Raw genomic sequence first — 18,988 nt, 5'->3', positions numbered from 1 at the left:
TGCTTCTCTGGCCTCTCTGGCTCCAGTTGCTACAGCTCTGCTCCCAGGACAGGTCTGCTCTGCAGGCTGCTTCTGTGACTCTCTCTCAGCTCTCACCTGCTTCCTGGGCTGCTTGTCTGGCCCCTCTGGCTCTGGTTGCGGCAGGTCTGCTCTCTCTGGGCTGTGCTCTGTCTTTTGGGGCTGCAGCCCTGCTCCCAGCAGCTTAGCTTGGGCCCACTCTCAGACCCAGGCAATTTCAGCTCACAGGGAGGACGGGACCCACCCTGGCCTTCTGTCTCTTTGATTAGCCTGCCTGCCCTGTCAATCAGGCTGACCTGGAGCATTGGCCTCTCGCCATTGTTCCTGGGGACTGTCAGTCTCAGGGTCCTGATTTGCCATCGATCTCTCCCCTTTTAGTGCTGGGAGCTAGCAACCAGAACACCCCCACTGAATGTTAGTAAGAGGGTAACAGTCCACTTACATATGGTTGGACAACACTGCTCTGCAAAATGGTTAAAAAAAGCCCCAAAACATTAACATCAGCTTCTTCAGCACAAAATAAGCAAACAAGAGAAACAGAGAATCCTTACTAGGGGCAATGAAATATGGGTGGGCAGTTTGCACAGTATGCAGGAGGACGAGTGGGATGCAACACAGTCAGCCACCAACCCAACACAAATGCACACATACATCATCAGTAAGACTATGTTTTAGTCATGGGTGTTTTTAGTAAAAGTCATGGTCAGGTCATGGGCAGTAAACAAAAATTCATGGCCCCTGACCTGTCCTTGACTTGTGCTATATACCTCTAACAAAAACTTAGACTGAGGGCTTGTCTACATCAGAAAGTTGCAGCGCTGGTGAGGGAGTTACAGCGCTGCAACTTTGAAGGTATACACATCTGCAGGGCACCACCAGCGCTGCAACTCCCTGTTTGCAGCGCTGGCCGTACTCCCGTTTTGTCTCGGGTGTAGAGGATCCAGCGCTGGTGATCCAGCGCTGGTAATCCAATGTAGACACTTACCAGCGCTTTTCTTGACCTCCATGGAAGGAGGAAGCCTCTGGTAATCAAGCTGGTCTCATTTCCCGGTTTGCTCTCTCGTTCCCGGAACCCCGAGCAAGCAGGTCTCCTTCCCTGCGGTTTGCTGGGTGGCTCCGGGAACGCGAGAGCAAACCGCGGTGAAGCTGGTCTCCTTTCCCGGTTTGCTCTCTCGTTCCCGGAACCCCGAGCAAGCAGGTCTCCTTCCCTGCGGTTTGCAGGGTGGTTCGGAGAACGCGAGAGCAAACCGCGGCGAAGCTGGTCTCCTTTCCCGGTTTGCTCTCTCGTTCCCGGAACCCCGAGCAAGCAGGTCTCCTTCCCTGCGGTTTGCTGGGTGGCTCCGGGAACGCGAGAGCAAACCGCGGCGAAGCTGGTCTCCTTTCCCGGTTTGCTCTCTCGTTCCCGGAACCCCGAGCAAGCAGGTCTCCTTCCCTGCGGTTTGCTGGGTGGCTCCGGGAACGCGAGAGCAAACCGCGGCGAAGCTGGTCTCCTTTCCCGGTTTGCTCTCTCGTTCCCGGAACCCCGAGCAAGCAGGTCTCCTTCCCTGCGGTTTGCTGGGTGGCTCCGGGAACGCGAGAGCAAACCGCGGCGAAGCTGGTCTCCTTTTCCGGTTTGCTCTCGCGTTCCCGGAACCCCCCTTGAAGCCGCCCAACAGCGCTGCAGTGTGGCCACATCTAACACCACTTGCAGCGCTGGTTGCTGTAAGTGTGGCCACTCTGCAGCGCTGGCCCTATACAGCTGTACTAATACAGCTGTAACAACCAGCGCTGCAAAATTTTAGATGTAGACATGGCCTGAGTGCCACAGATGCTGTGGGGCAGGGCCGTCCTTAGGCATAGGCAACATAGGCAGCTGCGTAGGGCACCTGAAAATTTGGGGCACCACTGGGTCTTAGTGTCCACCGCTTGTTTTCCTATCCCTGTTCTGACCCTTCCTGCAGGCTCCCACAGATGGCTGCTTTAGCCTGGTGAGTCTTCCTTGGGAGGGAATCTAGTAGTTAAAAGTGAAAAAACCTCCAGCCTGCCAGACCTATTAGCACAACACTGAAACTGTTAAAGAGACATTTAAGGGGTAATAAAGCCATTTAACAGGCATTTGCCAACCCCAAGGTATATACTGACAGGTTTCAGAGTGGTAGTCCTGTTAGTCTGTATCAGCAAAAACAAGGACGAGTCCTTGTGTCACCTCAAAGACTAACAAATTATTTGGGCATAAGCTTTTGTGGACTAGAACCCATTTCATCAGATGTCCACGAAAGCTTATGCCCAAATAAAATTTTATACTGTCAGTTTCTGACTTTACTGACAAAAACAGTTGTGCATTAATGTAATATTTACACAGAACATGTCAGTCTACAGGACCTTAGTTTAAAATTTGCTTTAAAAATATTTCATTAGTGAGCTGGTGAAGATTATAAAATCACATTTCTAAAAAATGCTTGCATAGAGTTTTAGCTGCACAATCATCTTTAGCCTTAAATGTGTGGATCTTCACACATAGTTTTTTAAATAAATCCTTCAAAAGACCTCCCTTATCTAAAATACACATTTTAATTACTATAGTTAAAAAAAAAGTGCTTCCAAGTCTTCCTGTCCTTTGTGTCCATCCCTTCACCACCTCTCCCCCCACTCCCCACTGAAGAGAGCCCTTAAAGGGACAACAGTCCTTCCCTTCCAGATAGCTGGACAAAGAGTTCCCTTTCTTTACTTCTGACTATCCGACAAACTAGTTTTAAAAGAACCCTCCAGCAAAATCAGTACCTTAGTAAGACAAAATCCTTGTTATACCTAAAATCTTTGGAAACATATTTTTTTAAAGTTGGTGAAATTTCATAACCATGTCTCTTGTTATGGAGATCACACAAAGTAAATTACTGTTCCCTTTTCCTAAAAGCAATGAACATTGTTATGAACACACTAAACCTCTCTGATTAATTTAAAAGAATGTCTTTGTTTCAGTGAGTTAAATATGTAGTAATCTGGAATGCTGGCTTAAGATTTGAGTACATTTAAAATATAAATTCAACTTAGAAATACTGATGAAGAAAAATGTAAAACAGAGAAGAGCTGCATCATGTATTCCATTATATGTAATGTTGTATTCAGCAGGACAGCTGACTCACCCTTACTATGAAGTTTTTTGCAAATAAATCTCTGACAAACTTCACGGCATATCAAAAAACCTGTGACTGACATTTTTTATTCCCAAATTTTAGTGCTTTTAATTAGGTACTTTCTTCATGTCCATTCTGCATGAGGGAGAGTGCATGGAAGTCTCTGCAGGGAACTGTGACTCTTCGCCACCATGAGGCAGGCTGGGTATCTCATTATCCTTTGCTGTCAAGTCCCTCCTCCCCCTCCCCCACCAGGCTGTGAGCTTGGGCTGCCATCCGGCATAGGGGCACCGGTTTAATAATACTGCGTAGGGCCCCATAAATCCTAAGGACGGCCCCGGGGGGAGGCCCAGGAGGCACCGCAGGCTTCCTGGGACTCCTGCTGGTGCTGGGAGTGGGCAGGTGGTAGCGCGTGGCCTGGGACTCCCACTGGTGCTCGAAGGGAGGGTTTCCAGGTCTGGCAGTCTCCTCCCCCATCTCCGTGCAGTTCCCCAGAAGCAGCTGGTGTGTCCCTGCAGCTCCTAGAGGGAGGAAAGGCCAAGGGAGCGCCACGCGCTGCCCCTGCCACAAGTACAGGCTCCACAGCTCTCATTGGCAGAGAACCACAGCCAGTGGGAGCTGCAGGGGTGCTGCCTGCAAGCAGGGGCAGCGTGCAGAGCTCCCTGGCCCCTCTGCCTAAGACCTGCAGGGACATGCTGGCTGCATCCAGGGAGCCCCCCACCAACATCAGTACCACTCTGCACCCCATACCCCTGCCCCAACCCTGAGTCCCTTCCCACACCAAAACTACTGCTGCTGCTAGTGAGAGGTGTGCGCAGTGGCCCTGAGATTGCCCCAGCAGTGGCGAGTGTGGCTGGCCCAGGATCTGCCTGAGCTGCTTGGGCAGCCCTGAAGCCAGCCACACCAGCCACTGCAGAAGTCACAGAGGTCACGGAATGTCACGGAATCCGTGACTTCTGTGACCTCTGTGACAGACACACAGCCTTTATCATCAGCCGCTTCTCAAAAGACACAATGTGCCACAGTCAGGCCACCATCAGCGGGCGTTCAGAATGCAGTTGGCATATGTTGCTGGACTGCAGAACAGTGTTTGTAGCACTGGACATGTGTATTACGAGGTGCGTGCATTATGGTTCAAATTTCTTCTGGGAGATTGTTTGCTGTTGTCCTGATTTCTAGTATTGCCAACCCCAAACATTCAAAGGTAGCAAGTCATGCCCCAAAAGATCAGGGAAGAGAAGCAACAAAGAGGACTGCAGTGGTTTGAGCATTGGCCTGCTAAACCTAGGGCTGTGAGTTCAAGCCTTAAGAGGTCCATTTAAAGATCTAGGGAAACAAATCTGTTTAGGGATTAGTCCTACTTTGAACAGGGGGTTAGACAAGATGACTGTCTGAGAGCTCTTCCAACCCTAACATTCTGTGATGAGATTGGCTTAAAATCATGAGATTACAAAAATACAATACATTTGAGGCTCTTCTGGTTTCTGATACTTTTGAGAATTTAACCTTTTCTTGCTTTCCTCTACAACACCCTGCCCCACCCCAGACCGTAGGACCCCCAGCCATCCTGCCCTGCAGCATGAGAGTCCCCCGCAGGGTGACCAGGCAACAAATGTGAAAGATTGGGATGGGGGTGGGGGTGTAATAGGAGCCTATATTACCCCCAAATCAGGACTGTCCCGATCACCCTAGTTCCCTGGGGCCGTCCACTCTCACCCCTCCCTGCTCTGCCTTAGTGGGTAGGATGGACCCTCCCTGCAATGCCACCCTATGGAGAAGGACTAGACGGAGTCCTTGCGGCCCGCCCACTCCACACCGCAGGTCCGGACCCGCTCCCGGTTTCCATGGTGACCGGAGGAGGACGCGCGGAGTCACGTGAGGCAGGCGGAAGCGGAAGCGGGAGCAGGCGGGGGGGCGCTGAGGGGAGGAGAAGGGGTCGGTGCCCGGCCGCCATGCCCAGCCCCCGGAGCAGCCCGGCCGGCCGCGCGGCCCCCGTTCCCAGTCCGTCCTGCGCGGCCGTGGCGTTCCGCTCCCTGCTGGCCGCCGACCTGCGGTTCTCCCGGCAGCTGGGCGTGTGCGCCGGGGAGCGCTCGGCCTGGGGCAGCGCCAGGCCCCTCCTGCGGCTCCTCGAGGTGTCCGGCCACGGCGTGCCCTGGCTGGCGGGCACCCTGTATGGGCTGGGCCGCAGCGAGAGCCCGGCGGGCCGCGAGGTGCTGCTCAACCTGCTCTTCGGTGAGGGGCTGGGAGCGCCTCTCCCCTCTCATCGCGGCTGGCTCGGGGCCCAGGCTCATCCAAGCAGCGGGCAGGGGAGAGGCTTAGTCACACACCCTTGTCCCCTGGCCTGAGAGCCGCTCCCCGAGAGTCCAGGCCGGGCCAGCACTGCAAAGCTTGGGCAAGTCACCCAGCAGGCATATACCAGCCAGCGCTGACATGTGTTGGTATCCCAGCCATGCCAGTCTTCTGCCAGCTTCCCAGGGCCCTGCCTTCCTGTGCTCCAGTGCAGGGGCTGTGCTCAGCACTGTGCAACCCCTGCCCCACAGGGATCTGCCAAAGCTGCTGCCACAGGGACAGCCTCAGCGAGCTGGCTGACAGCTCTTCCTGCATCTACATGGTTCCCTTGCTGTGGCAGAGCCCTACCAGAGGGGCCAGGCTAGGGATTCTGACTCATGATCAATTCAGACAAATGTCCTTTCAGTCATCTTAGGGACACAGCACTTTTGGAGCGATCTCAGACATGCTTGGGATGAGATGTCAGTTTTCTGCAGAGATGGCACATGCTTTCTTGTGTTTCTATGAAACAGCTGTTCTGCCATATCTGGGCAAGTCCCGATCATCTAGATTTATATGGCCATAGTGCTATGAGCTAAGGTACACCTGAATCCCCCAGCTGGAAATCCTAACCTTCAATGGGGAGTCCAGCTTACAGGTTTCTGGAAGTGGCTTAAGTGGATGAATTTAGTATTTATAAAAGTAATTGAAGCACTATAGTGCCGCTGCCTACAGCTCAGCATGTAATCATAGTCTTGGTTGAGTCACTCAACTGTGCCAATCCATCTGAATCCTAACCGTCAGTATGCCCTGGTATTACAGCTTCCAGACCCTCCCAGTTGGAGACTGCCTTTCATTCCAAACTATGTGGTATTCTTGCAAAGCCTGCAAACCATTTTCATCATCACTTTATTGCCAATTTTGTTTTCAGTAACAGCAGCCCAGGAGCTGATGCCAGCTGCCTATAGCTCAGCATGTAATCACAGTTAAGGGAAGGCTATGTTTTAGTCACGGATATTTTTAGTAAAAGTCATGGAGAGGTCACGGGCAGTAAACAAAAATTCACGGCCCATAACCTGTCCATGACTTGTACTGTATATCCCTAACTAAAACTTGAGCTGGTGGAGTTCTGGGGGGGGCAGGCTGGGGGTGCTGTGGTTGCTGGGGTGGTTGTCTGGGACCCCACTATTGCTGGGGGGAAGGCGAGTGGCAGCAAAGGGATGATACTTCAGCAAGCCCCAGGTGGCACTAGGATGGCTGTAGGTACACACAAATACACACGTAGCCAGGAAACCTATGCTATATTCTGTCCACATATGTGTTTTCATCATGCAGATGGAGTTGGTCCTCATCCTAAATATTTTGTTCGCTTATTACTTTGCCTCTGGGTTTCAATAGCAGCATTATTTATCCCTGGGTTATTTTTGGTTAACTTCTATGACACACAACATGGAAAATGACCCCTTTGTATTTGTCTCCTAGCTTTGGTGCTGGATTTAGTCCTGGTGGCGATGGTGAAAGGGCTCGTGAGGAGACGACGTCCCACTCATAACAAGATGGACATGTTTGTCACTATCTCAGTGGACAAATATTCCTTCCCATCAGGCCATGCTACCAGAGCTGCCATGGTGTGCAGATTTGTCCTGCACCACCTGGTGCTCGCCATTCCTCTGCGGGTCCTGGTGGTTCTATGGGCCATCATTGTGGGCATCTCCAGAGTCATGCTGGGCAGACACAACGTGACAGACGTGGCCTTTGGCTTCATCATGGGCTACATGCAGTACAATGTGGTGAAATACTTCTGGCTGTCACCCCTTAGTGCACCTGCTCTCTTTGCAGTGTGGAATCAGTGATGGGCACCATGAAAAGGAAGAGGCACACATTGCGGTGTCTTGTGCTCCACAGAGAGTGTGAAACGGGACTAGATGAAAGAATCATCAAAAGAATCATCATAAGCCTCATCTGACAAGCAAGACTGATGATATCAGCAAGGTATTCATGCTTCATTCTGCGGGATATGTGGACTCCGGTTGGGACAAAATGAGATCTGTTGGAAAGCTATTCTTGGTGCCATCTTGCTCTTAATGTGCTGCTGGGCCAAAGCATGTACCAGCCCATACAGTTGCACTGACCCTCCCAGGATACAATCACTCCGCATCTCCTGGTGCTGTAGAAGTTGGATGGAGATCTGCACACTAGCCAAGCAGCTAATTCTTATTATCTTGGTATTTAAGAACATGCATAAGTAAGATTTGTGGTTAGTAGAAATACTGTAAATCAGTACACAGCAGAGGATGCCTGTAGTATAACTGGCTTACTATCTCATATAGCATAAAGAGTAGATGTAACTTCTTACAAATATTGTTAGATAGAGACAGTTTTCAGCAAGTAACTGTGTGCTGTAAATATACTGATTGGTGCTGTTGTGGCTGATTAATAGTGGGTGTGCCCCCTAGTGGCTTTAGTACATTATTCTAAGTTGTGGGGTGGATGCACTTCCTCTGCTGTCTCTTCTATAACATTGAGATTACCAAGGTTTTGTAAATCAATTCCTTCTCCTTCTGAAGCAGCCTGCCCCTCACTTGCCAGCCACATTCCAGTTACAGAGCCTCACTTTTTCAAGTGGGTGGCTTGTTGGAAAGGTGAAGGCATCTGGTTTTGAATACCTTGGGAACTGGCAATTTTGGGAGTGGAAATGCACAAATAGGGTTTTAATAAAGCGTGAAATGAATACCCTGGGCTCTGGGGTGTCTGTACCAGCTCTCCTTTAGGCAGGGTGCGGTTTGTCACTGCTCTCCTAGCAGTTGGGTAAGCAAAGCTCCCTTTCATGTATTCTTTCATCAGAGCAGGGCATTCAAGCAGTTACTCCCCCGTACCTCTCAGTTGAAAGGCAGACAACATGCAAACAGTTAATGCCATATGAGGACAAGTGGGGTAGACTTTTTAGGTCTTTAAAAATAAGTAAGCTACATGGAGATCCTGATCTGAGGTATGTAGGCCGCAATTCAGCGAGAGGCTTCAACATGTGAGCCTGTGACTAGTCCCATTGATTTTCATGGGATTATTCAACAATCAAAATTACAATAGAAATGATGTGCGCCAAACTATATTTTATTATTTTTCTCCATTGTATGAAGCTGAATGTAGATAAGCAAAATCAGTTCTACACTTGGTGAGACAAATAGGAGAGAACATAAATGTCATGTAGAATGGCGATGAAAAGGAAATCAACAAAGTAGCCAAAGAGACAGAAAATAAATTCTTTAGCTAGAGCACTGGGTGGAAGTCCCTCTGGGTGTGATAGGCTTCCAACAAGGAAAAGCTATGCAAATAGTTTCTTTGCATAGCCCATGAAGAGAAAATACCCTCTAGATAGTTAGTCTTTTGGGGTTGTGGAGGGAAGGCACAGTGTCTGAATTGAAAAGAGGAATTGCAGAACTACTTGAGAAATTAAATTCCTAAGGACATATTGTATTCATGCAAGAGGTCTGGTGGAAAGAAAAACTAAGGTCATTTAAAAAAAAATTCCATGCAGTGTAATATATCCTTAAAACCAATTACTGCACCAGGAGTACTAATAATCTATTCCAGTATGGCAATTCCTGTTTTCCTAAGCAGCTGAGAGATCTACAGATGAAGGGTGGGGAGGGGAGGATATAAAATAAAAATAACAAATCTGTGATCTAGCTCTGCATTCTTCCAGTACATCAAAGATGTACATGTGTAGGAATGTGTGGAGAACTGTCTTGTCCTTATAAATCTAATCTAAAGGATATGTGACCACAAAGGTGTGTTATCCCATAGAGTTACCTCAAGAGAGGAGCCAGTAAAGCATTCTAATATCCCAGAATGCATCATATGGTAAACATATTTTGGAATAGAAACAAGACATCTGAACTTTCGGAGTTAGTATTTAGCTTGATGACTTTGTGGTGCTAGGTTGTGTAAAAAGTCTGCAGGTTGAAGGTGAGCAGCAGTGCTCTTTCCTAAAAGGTAAAGACTGTGACAAGGGAGAGGATATGGATGCTGTTGCCCTTGTTCAAGAAGGATGAATTCAGACTGGTGTAGGCATACAGAAGGGCTACTAGGATAATTGGGAATGGAGAGCCATTCTTACATGAGGAGACTAACGGCACATCTTCACTACGGACCTAAATCAGCGCTGCTGCAATAGGCACAGTGGCATCGATTTAACAGGTTTGGTGAAGACATGCTAAATCGATGGGAGAGTGCTCTTCCATTGATTTCTGTGCTTCACCTCCCCAAGAAGCATAAGGTAAGTTGGCCGGAGAGCATCTCCCGTTGACACAGCGCGGTGTAGACACTGCAGTATGTGGACCTGGCTACGTCAACTTCAGTTTTGTTATTCACATAACTGAAGTGGCATAGCTTAGATTGATTTACCACAGTAGTGCAGACCAAGCCTAAAAGAGCCTGGCTTGTTTAGCCTAGCAAAAGGCATGCTGAGAAGGGATCTAATTGCTCTCTATAAACACTTCAGAGGTTAACACCAGGGAGAGAGAAAAGCTATTTAAGCTAAAGGACAGTGTTGACACAGGAAAAATGGGGATGAACTGGCCATGAATCAGTTTAGGCTGGAAATTAGAAGAAATTTCCTACTGTCATGGTATAATTCCCCACTCTGAACCTTAGCGTCCAAGAGATGGGGTACCAGCATGAATTCCTCTAAGCTTGATTACCAGCTTAGAACCTGTAGCGCTGCCACCAACCAGGAATTCCAGTGCCTGGTACACTCTGGTCCCCCCAAAACCTTGCCCGGGGACCCCCAAGACCCAGACCCTCTGGATCTTACCACAAGGAAAGTAAACCCTTTCCTTCACCGTTGCCTCTCCCTGGGTTACCCTGGAAGATCACTGTGATTCAAACTCCTTGAATCTTAAAACAGAGAGGAAAATGCACTTTCCCCCTCCTTCTCTCTCCCCCTCCCAGACTCTCCCTGAGAGAGAAAGTAATCCTAACACAGAGAGAAATTAGCCTCTCTCTCCCTCTTCCCTCCTTTCTCCCCAGCAATTCCCAGGTGGATCCAGACCCAGTTCCCTGGGGTCTCACACCAGAATAAAAAAAACGATCAGGTTCTTGAACAAGAAAAGCTTTTAATTAAAGAAAGAAAAACAGTAAAAATTATCTTTGTAAATTTAAGATGGAATATGTTACAGGGTCTTTCAGCTATAGACACTGGGAATATCCTCCCAGCCTAAGTACACAAGGACAAATTAAAATCCTTTCAGCAAAATACAAATTTGAACTCCTTCCAGCCAAATACACATTTGCAAATAAAGAAAACAAATGTAAGCCTAACTCGCTTTATCTACCTAGTACTTACTATTCTGGACATATAAGAGACTGTATCAGAGAGATTGGAGAGAAACCTGGTTGCACGTCTGGTCCCTCTGAGCCCACAGAATGAACAACAACCAAAATCTAACAGCACACACACAAACTTTCTTCCTTCAAGATTTGAAAGTATCCTGTCCCCTGATTGGTCATCTGGTCAGGTGACAGCCTGGCTCACTGATCTTGTTAACCCTTTACAGGCAAAAGAGAGATGAAGTACTTCTGTTCTATTAACTCTTACTTATCTGTTTATGACACCTACCATTAGAGGAGGAAGGTTCTAGAGCAGCCTCACAATAGCAGCAATGGGGAAAACAACCTAACTACTTTTAAGATGGAGCTTGATAAGGTTATAAACAAGATGATCTCATGGGATTGCCTGTGATAGCAGGGGACTGGACTCAGTGACTCAGGAGGTCCCTTCCAGTCCCATGTTGTTACAGATGTAATTAGCTCTCCAATTTTAAGGCAATTGGGCAATAACTGACCTCGCTGAGAAGATACAGAGATATTAGAGCAGCTGATTTCCCGTCAATGGTCACGTCCCAACCTCCATACAAAGAGGTTGAAAGCATTTCATTCCTAACTCTGGTTTTGATGCTCTCATAACTGAGGCTTTACATTGCTGTATTTCAGCTCAGCCGAAAGTGAATTCACTTGGAAAGCTTCAACAAAGTGATTTTAAGTGAGCCTTGCAGTGTGCACGTGTCTCTTTTAGACAAATACTAGATGCTGTTTTCATTCTTGTGGCTGTGCAGGCCCATTTTTCTTAAAATGTTTTTTGCTCCCCCAGTTGTCTTGTGAAAGGATGCTGCAGGGATCCAAAACAAGTCAACAGAATCTTGTGGGCCAGGTTACACAATGCTACTTATGATGTAAAAATCAATGTGGACACCTTACACTGGTCCATCACTAGTGCGAACGCAGATATGAACACAGCCTCCATCCCCTGCCCAGATTGGAAAGCAGAGGAGTAGGATCAAAAAATCTGTAGAATTCAGATCTAGTTGGACTTGTCCTCATTTTCATCTTCTAAAAAGAAAGGAAGTTCTAGCAGTGACAGTAATTGCCATAGCTGGTAGCTAGTATCTAGAGATGGTTTACGGAGCAGGTTTATATACTCAGCTTGTTCAGAGCTGCCCTTCAACCCCTCTAAAAGGAAGACAGCTGTAAGGAGATTGTCAGAGTGTAATCTAGTCAGGGTGAAAAAATGAACTGAAGGTAGTTTTGGGTGGCATTCCTGCCAATCTTTATGACTTTCAAATCAGTTTTTTATATCTTAAAATGCTGTGCTTTGCTCGTTCCCCCTCCCCCGTTGTGTGAAAGAGCCACACAAACTGAAGGGAAATGGACTCTATGCAAAGTGCTGGTATGTGCTCAGAATGCAGGTAGAGTACACAAATAGACAAATATTTGTCTCTGATGCATCAGTGGCAGTAATCTTAGCTATTACTGTCTGTTTCCAGAGAGAGGTGAATTTTTGTTTTAACGTGAAGGTGTCCCTTTAGCAATCCCTGTCAATAACTTGTCTGATATTCACTGCAGGGTATCATTTATCCTTCAGTCATTCTGTAAAAAGTATGGTATGAACTTCACAAGTTCTCCCCGTGCCTTCCTCAGCTAGGTTACCCTTAAAGGTGCAGCATCAGGAGTGAGACAGTAACTATCTTGCCAGAAGATACGGGACAGAATAGGAACTGATTCTCCATCCTACTAAGGCCCCTTTACAACACTCTGGTGGCATAAAAGGGGCAGAATCAGACACTGGGAAGTAATTCCCTCCATAAGGGGGTTTCCCCACTATTGCAGCCCTACACCTCTCTGCTCCAACAGGCTGTAGACGTGGGACTGTGTCAACTCCAGAATATGGGGAGTGCAAAGCTAGCTAAAGCTACTTTCTCCTCCTGCCTCCCTCTCTGTTCCTGCACTCAGCTGTGGGGAATGAGGGACTTAATGCATTCGCTTTTCTAGATATACTGGAGTAGAATGTGGCCTAAATGGTTGAAGAATTCTAAGATGTTTACATTAAATTCCTTTGAGTGTTTTTTTAAAGTATGTATTAACTCTAGAAGCCTAAAGGCCAATATCACACACTGTCTTACATTTTTATACTTCTCATCATTTGTAATATTGTCAGAGCTTAAAAATAAAATGTCCCAGCCCAGGCTAACACTGCTAGCTTAGCAAATTAGGCGCTTGTCTTTTATTGGAGCTTGAAATGCACCAAGTGTTCTTATTTACTTTGTGGACTGTGTGTTGTACAATGTGTGATGGCTCGAGCTCTGGGAGTGGGGTTTGTAAACCTCAAGCCCCCTCTGCTAAGTACATTTCTGTGTACTTCCTATATAAGCAATGTCCATTTCCCCAGCTGTATGTTAATGTTTTTAGTGTGCTGTATGTCAGCTTGCTCCACCTTGTGGCTACCAGTTTTCAATATGGTCAGACTTCAGGGCTGAGAGTGGTCAATACCACTTTGAACCATACTGAAATCTTTGAGAAATGTAACTTTTCACAAAGGCCTTAGCCTGGAAACGGCCTCCCAGAGGATTCAGGGGGCCTGGGCCACCCGCCGCCGAATTGCCGCCGAAGACCCAGCACTTCAGCAGAAGGACCCCCCGCTGCAGGTCTTCAGGGTACTTCAGCGGTGGGTCCCGGGCTGCCACCAAATTGCCACCGAAGACCCAGAGCGGAAGAAGCTCTTGGGGCCCGGGCTCTGCGAGAGTTTTCCAGGGCCCCCGGAGCGAGTGAAGTACCCCGCTCTGGGGGCCCCGAAAAACTTGTGGGAGGCGGGGCAAATTGCCCCACTTGCCCTCCCCTCCATCTGTGTGGCCCTGCCTGGAAACAGCATGACCCTTCATATAGGTCATAGTTCCTCTCTGCTTATCCACTGGCTCATCCCCCTGCATTATAGCCACTCACCCCCTTCACTCTGGCAACAATGGCAGCTTCTTTCACCCACTTCTCCCACAAGGCCATTCACACCTCTTCCTTTCTGCCCCTGGTGTGTAGAATGCTCAACCCAAATCAATTCACAGCCACTACCAGCTCCTGCTCATCCCTGCATAAGCAATCCCTGTTCTGTTGCACCCAGGGTAACCTGCCTATGGATAATGGCTGGACACTTGGAAACCTCCAGATGGTACACTTAGAACTACAGGCAGCTCTTTGTGTTCCTGTTACTGTCATCCTTGCCTTCCTCTCCTTCCCCTGATGTGTTCTACACCCCTTGCTGTATCTCATCCCTCTCTAGACCGTAAGTTCCTTGGAACAGAGACTGTTTTTAACTGTACGTCTGTACAGTGCCTAGCACAATGAGACCCTGCCTGGATTGAGGTCTGGGTCTTACTGAACTACATAAATAATGATGTATGCAGCCCATTTGCCAGATGATGTCCCAAATTGCATAACTCAGCAAAACTGTCGTCTGCATCCAAAATGCCACTAGATTTCTGTGCTAGAACAGAATTTGAAATGTTCTCATTTGAAATGCATTGTCGCTGCTCACCTAACTGCGAGAGTTATTTTCTGTCAGACCATCCGTGCAAGGAACTAGTTACCCAAGTGTTTAAATAAAGTAGATTATTTACTGCGGTGTGTAGCTGTTGTGTATATTATTGTGCACTTATTTTGGGAGTGGAGAGCTCTCATCCCCTCTGCAGGCCTGCAGAGAAATGTAGGCAGCACTTAGCCATCAGCATAGCGATTTATAGAATATAATCAATCTGAATGTAGTGACCTCAGGTTGGATTTTTCAGCTCTTCTCTGGTTTTAAGTCTTCCAGTGAGTTCTAATAACATGAGAATGTGTATTCATGCATATCTGTGACTTATATTTTTCAATGAGAGACTGCTGAATTGGAATTAATTTGCAAAATGAACACCATTCAATTAGGCTTGAATAAAGACTGGGTGTGGATGGGTCATTACACAAAGTAAAACTATTTCCCCATGTTTATTTTCCCCCCGTACAGTTCCTCACAACTTCTTGTTAACCGCTGCAAATGGACCATTTTGATTACCACTACAAAAAGTTTTTTTCTCTCCTGTTGGTAGTAGCTCACCTTAACCAATCACTCTCCTTAGTGTGTCTATGGTAACACCCATTGTTTCATGTTCTCTGGTTGTGTGTGTATATATATATATATATATAATCTTCCTACTGTATTTTCCACTGCATGCATCCGATGAAGTGGGCTGTAGCCCACGAAAGTTTATGCTCAAATAAATTTGTTAGTCTCTAAGGTGCCACAAGTACTTCTGTTCTTTTTAGTGGAATCTAAGATGGCTTGTTTAGATTAAAGGATCTATCATTCCAACTCACCGTGGCTCATGTGAGCTGATGTTTCATGTTCCTCTTTCCTGGTTTGCACAGCTGCCACTTATAAAACAAGGTAAATGGGTTGTCAGTCCCCTCGTGCACATCATGCTTTAAAGCAGTCACTCCCAGTGTTTCCACTTCCCAATGATCTCTGTTCCCATGCGCCTTCCCTGCCGCCTCACACTCCCTCTCTCCTTCCCAGTCTCATGCAGGAAGGGAGAGTTGGCACCAGACCTGGAGCCTGTTGTCAAGGTGGCCGTCTCCTCTTTGATGCCTGGGGTCCTCTCACTCAGGCCAGAGAGGGGACTGCTGGAGTGGGTTGCTCAGGCTGCCTGGGTTCAGCTCCTCTATGGGTGGCCAGAGGGGAGAAGGAACAGCTGATTTTTTGCACTGGTATGGAGCAGCCTTGTAGACATGGAGCAAGCAAGTGGTGGCAGCATTTATTACACATCTGCTCTTGTCCCCAGATGCCCCTGCAAGAGGGGCCCTGCTCTACCCTGTGGTGGTGTGTGGAAAATGTCTCCGTCCCCAGAGCATCAAATATCCCCAAACCTAACCCTCTCCTGAGATTCAGAATATTCCCAGCAGAAGCCAGGAAAGCCCAGCCATTCTTCCACACACCTGCCTTGCTTTTGACCCCATGTCCTTGTCCAGTGTGGGCTTCTCTCCCCTCCCTTCTTCTCAGGGCAGCGCAGCCAGGCCAGCCCTCTGTTCATACCTTACTATGGGCTGGGTTCCCCCAGGAACTGGATCCAGAAGCTGTTTGGCTGTATCCAACTGTGTGGCCTTTTAAAGGATGTGTGGGAACTATGTGACTATCCCACAGGGAATCTAGGGGAATGGGACCATCAGGCTATGCCCTGGAGATGTTGGGGCGGATTAGCAAGCTGCTGCTTCTCCCTAGGGATGTTACCACAGTACAGTAGGTAAAGGGTATGAGGGAGGAGGGTCCATAGAGATGGTTAGATGGCTATGGGGACAAATAAGGATCAAGGGTGGGAGAGTCATGTGTTTGGTTAATTCAGCAAAGCTTTCTAACTACCCCTGTCCCTTTGGATGCTTAGATGGATGCTCAGCCTGTGCAGCATGGCTAGCTGTGCTCATTAGCTGCCCTATGCCCCCAGGGGAGCTGGCCAAGTCATCTGTAAGCGACAGAGTGGACGAGTTTGGCCTCTGTTTGCATATTGCCTTCAAACTTGCCAGCGTTTCTCAGATCTATTGCGTCAAAACTATTCGCTGAATAACATCTGCAAATCATTCTTTGCCTACCTTAAACGAGTGAAACATTAACTGCTTGCTGCCCTGACTGGATTCATCAGAAGAGCTGTGTTCTGTTCCCAGCTGAATCCCAACCTGCTGGGTGACTGGCACAAGGTCATATCCCCTCTCTGTGCCTCAGTTTCCTCTCACACGCTTTGTCAGTTTTGAGTGTAGACTTTCCCTGTTGTGTTTGTGTAGCATCCAGCGCAATGGAGCCATGAGCTGCAGTCTGCTAATACAGGTAATACTAACTATCAATCCCCATCTGACAGAGGAGAGATGAATGAGCCAGAGAGACACTTTCTACCCCAGCTAGAGAGACTTCCTCAAACAACCAGGAATCAGAAAAGAATCAAAAAGGTCAAAGGAAAAACTGTGCCCAGGAGAAAGGAGAGAGAGGGCATCCTGCTACTTAGCAACCTCTCACTTGGTCAGAAATGGACACAGGATCAAACAGCAGGCATGGTGAGTTGCTAATGGTGAACAGATCTTACCTGAGGGGTCAGTCTCTTTCTTATACTTTGACAACACATAGCATAGCTTGTCTCACCAGTAAAGTCCCAATTAAGGTTGCTGACCGAGCGAGACATGTTAGAAAATATCATCAAAGAAAGAAGACTCAGGTGGCTGGGACATGTAAATTGTAATGGAAGATGGGTGGGCTGTTCAGTGTGGGGTGCTAGCCAGAGGTGCAGCAGGGCCACAGCTTCCCCCAAGGCTCCACGCACACCATTTCAGAGGCTAGTCCTTTTCCATTGCCAGCGGATTGGATTTCAGACCAATTAAACACATAGCATATTATCATAGAATCATAGATTATTAGGGTTGGAAGGGACCTCAAGAGATCATCTAGTCCAGTGATCCCCAACGCGGTACCCGTGGGCACCACAGCACCCACAGGGGCATCTTAATGCGCCCGCGTCCTGGCCCCTGGGAGAGCACCCACCAAAATGCCATCAAATTTCAGCAGCATTTTGGTGGGGATGTCTCTTGATGACACCGCTTGTCGCCAACAAGTGACATCATCAAGAGGCGTCGCTCCCGAATTTCGGCGGCGACGCCTCTCAATGATGCCGCTTGCCGTTGAGAAGTGACATAATCGAGAGGCATCGCTCCTGAATTTCAGCAGGGACACCTCTCAATGACGTCGCTTGCTGACGGCAAGCGGCGTCATTGAGAGGCGTCGCAGCCGAAATTCGGCGGCATTTCGGTGGGTGCTCTACCGTCGCAGTGGTCCTTTGTCTGGTGCCCGCCAGACAAAAAGGTTGGGGACCATTGATCTAGTCCACCCCCCTGCTCAAAGCAGGACCAATCCCCAAATCCCTAAATAGCCCCCTCAAGAATTAAACTTACAACCATGGGTATTATCTTTGAAAACCACTTGAAAAACCCATTGGGCACAAAAGACAGACTCAGCCATTCGATGCTTTGGTGTCAAATCATCTGTAGGATGGATGGGGAGGCTGAGACACTTCCCTAGGGTGGCTACTCTTAGAGTTAGTCTCCTGCAGAGTATGCAGCTCTCCAGGTCCCATCCAGATGCATCCACAGGCAGCTGGGGAGAGAGGCAGTGGTATGGTTGATCCCTGCCTGCTCCTGAGATCTGGTCCTTTAAGGCATTTGCTCCGGGCAGTCTGATTTTTGTCAGAGGAAAGCAGCCTTAGGGCAGATGTGTTAAGTTTTTAACAAAGGTTTTTGTTAAGAGGAGGCGTCAAGCTGTGAGCAAGTAGACAGAAAAAAGGAATTTACAAGTTGAATTGTTTTCTTTCTTTCTACCTCTCGGGTATAGCTAGTTAGAACATCTCTGTTAACCAAGCAGCCCTGAGCAGAGTGCATCCCAGGTTTCAGTGAGCTGTGGAGAGAGGGTGTGGCCAGCACAAGAAAGCAGAAAAATGAGTACCAGTGGAGCAACTAACAAACTAGAAATGGCTAGGCTGGAAGCAACAGAGAAAGACAATGAGCATAAGAGACGGATGGAACTAATTAATGCAGAAATAGCCAGGGAAGAAGCAGCCCACAAAAGAGCTATAGAGATAAAAGAAAAAGAGATGGAAATGAAAGAAAGAGAAAGAGAGAGAGAAAGAGAAGAAAAAGCCAAAGAGGCTGACCACCGGAGGGCTTTGGAGCTCCAGAGGGAGGCCCACCAGCAGGCCTTGGAATTAGAAAAGGCTAAGCAGGATGGAACAGCAAACCCTAACAACCCTTCTCCAGGTACCGTTCCCCATCCCAGAAAATTCCCCACCTACAAGGCAGGTGATGATACTGAGGCCTTCTTAGAAAATTTTGAAAGGATGTGCCATGGGTACAGCATCCCTACAGACCAGTACATGATAGAGCTGAGGCCACAGCTCAGTGGACCCTTAGCAGAGGTGGCGGCTGAAATGCCTGTGGAACACATGAATGATTATGATCTTTTTCAAACCAAGGCCAAAATCAGAATGGGGCTAACACCTGAGCATGCCCGTCGGCGGTTCAGAGCCCTAAGGTGGAAAACAGATGTGTCATTTATCCGACATGCCTACCACATTGGAAAGAATTGGAATGCCTGGATATCAGGAGCAAATGTTAACTCTCTGGAAGAGCTGTCCCTCCTAATGCAAATAGAGCAGTTCTTAGAGGGTGTTCCTGAGGAAATAGAAAGATACATCCTAGCTGGG

General features: G+C 48.0%; 1 protein-coding gene across 1 annotated transcript; it reads left to right on the top strand.

Moving 5' to 3' along the window:
- Nucleotides 1-5,083: 5,083 nt before the first annotated feature.
- PLPP6 (phospholipid phosphatase 6) lies at nt 5,084-8,130 on the top strand. The gene is made up of 2 exons (XM_030572643.1): nt 5,084-5,363; nt 6,882-8,130. The coding sequence occupies exons 1-2, from the start codon at nt 5,084-5,086 to the stop codon at nt 7,250-7,252; spliced, it is 651 nt and encodes a 216-aa protein (XP_030428503.1). The 3' UTR covers nt 7,253-8,130.
- Nucleotides 8,131-18,988: the final 10,858 nt, after the last annotated feature.

The sequence above is a fragment of the Gopherus evgoodei genome, chromosome 8, assembly GCF_007399415.2.
Source record: "Gopherus evgoodei ecotype Sinaloan lineage chromosome 8, rGopEvg1_v1.p, whole genome shotgun sequence".
Taxonomy (NCBI): Eukaryota; Metazoa; Chordata; order Testudines; family Testudinidae; genus Gopherus; species Gopherus evgoodei.
This window is presented reverse-complemented; position numbering and strand designations above follow the sequence as displayed.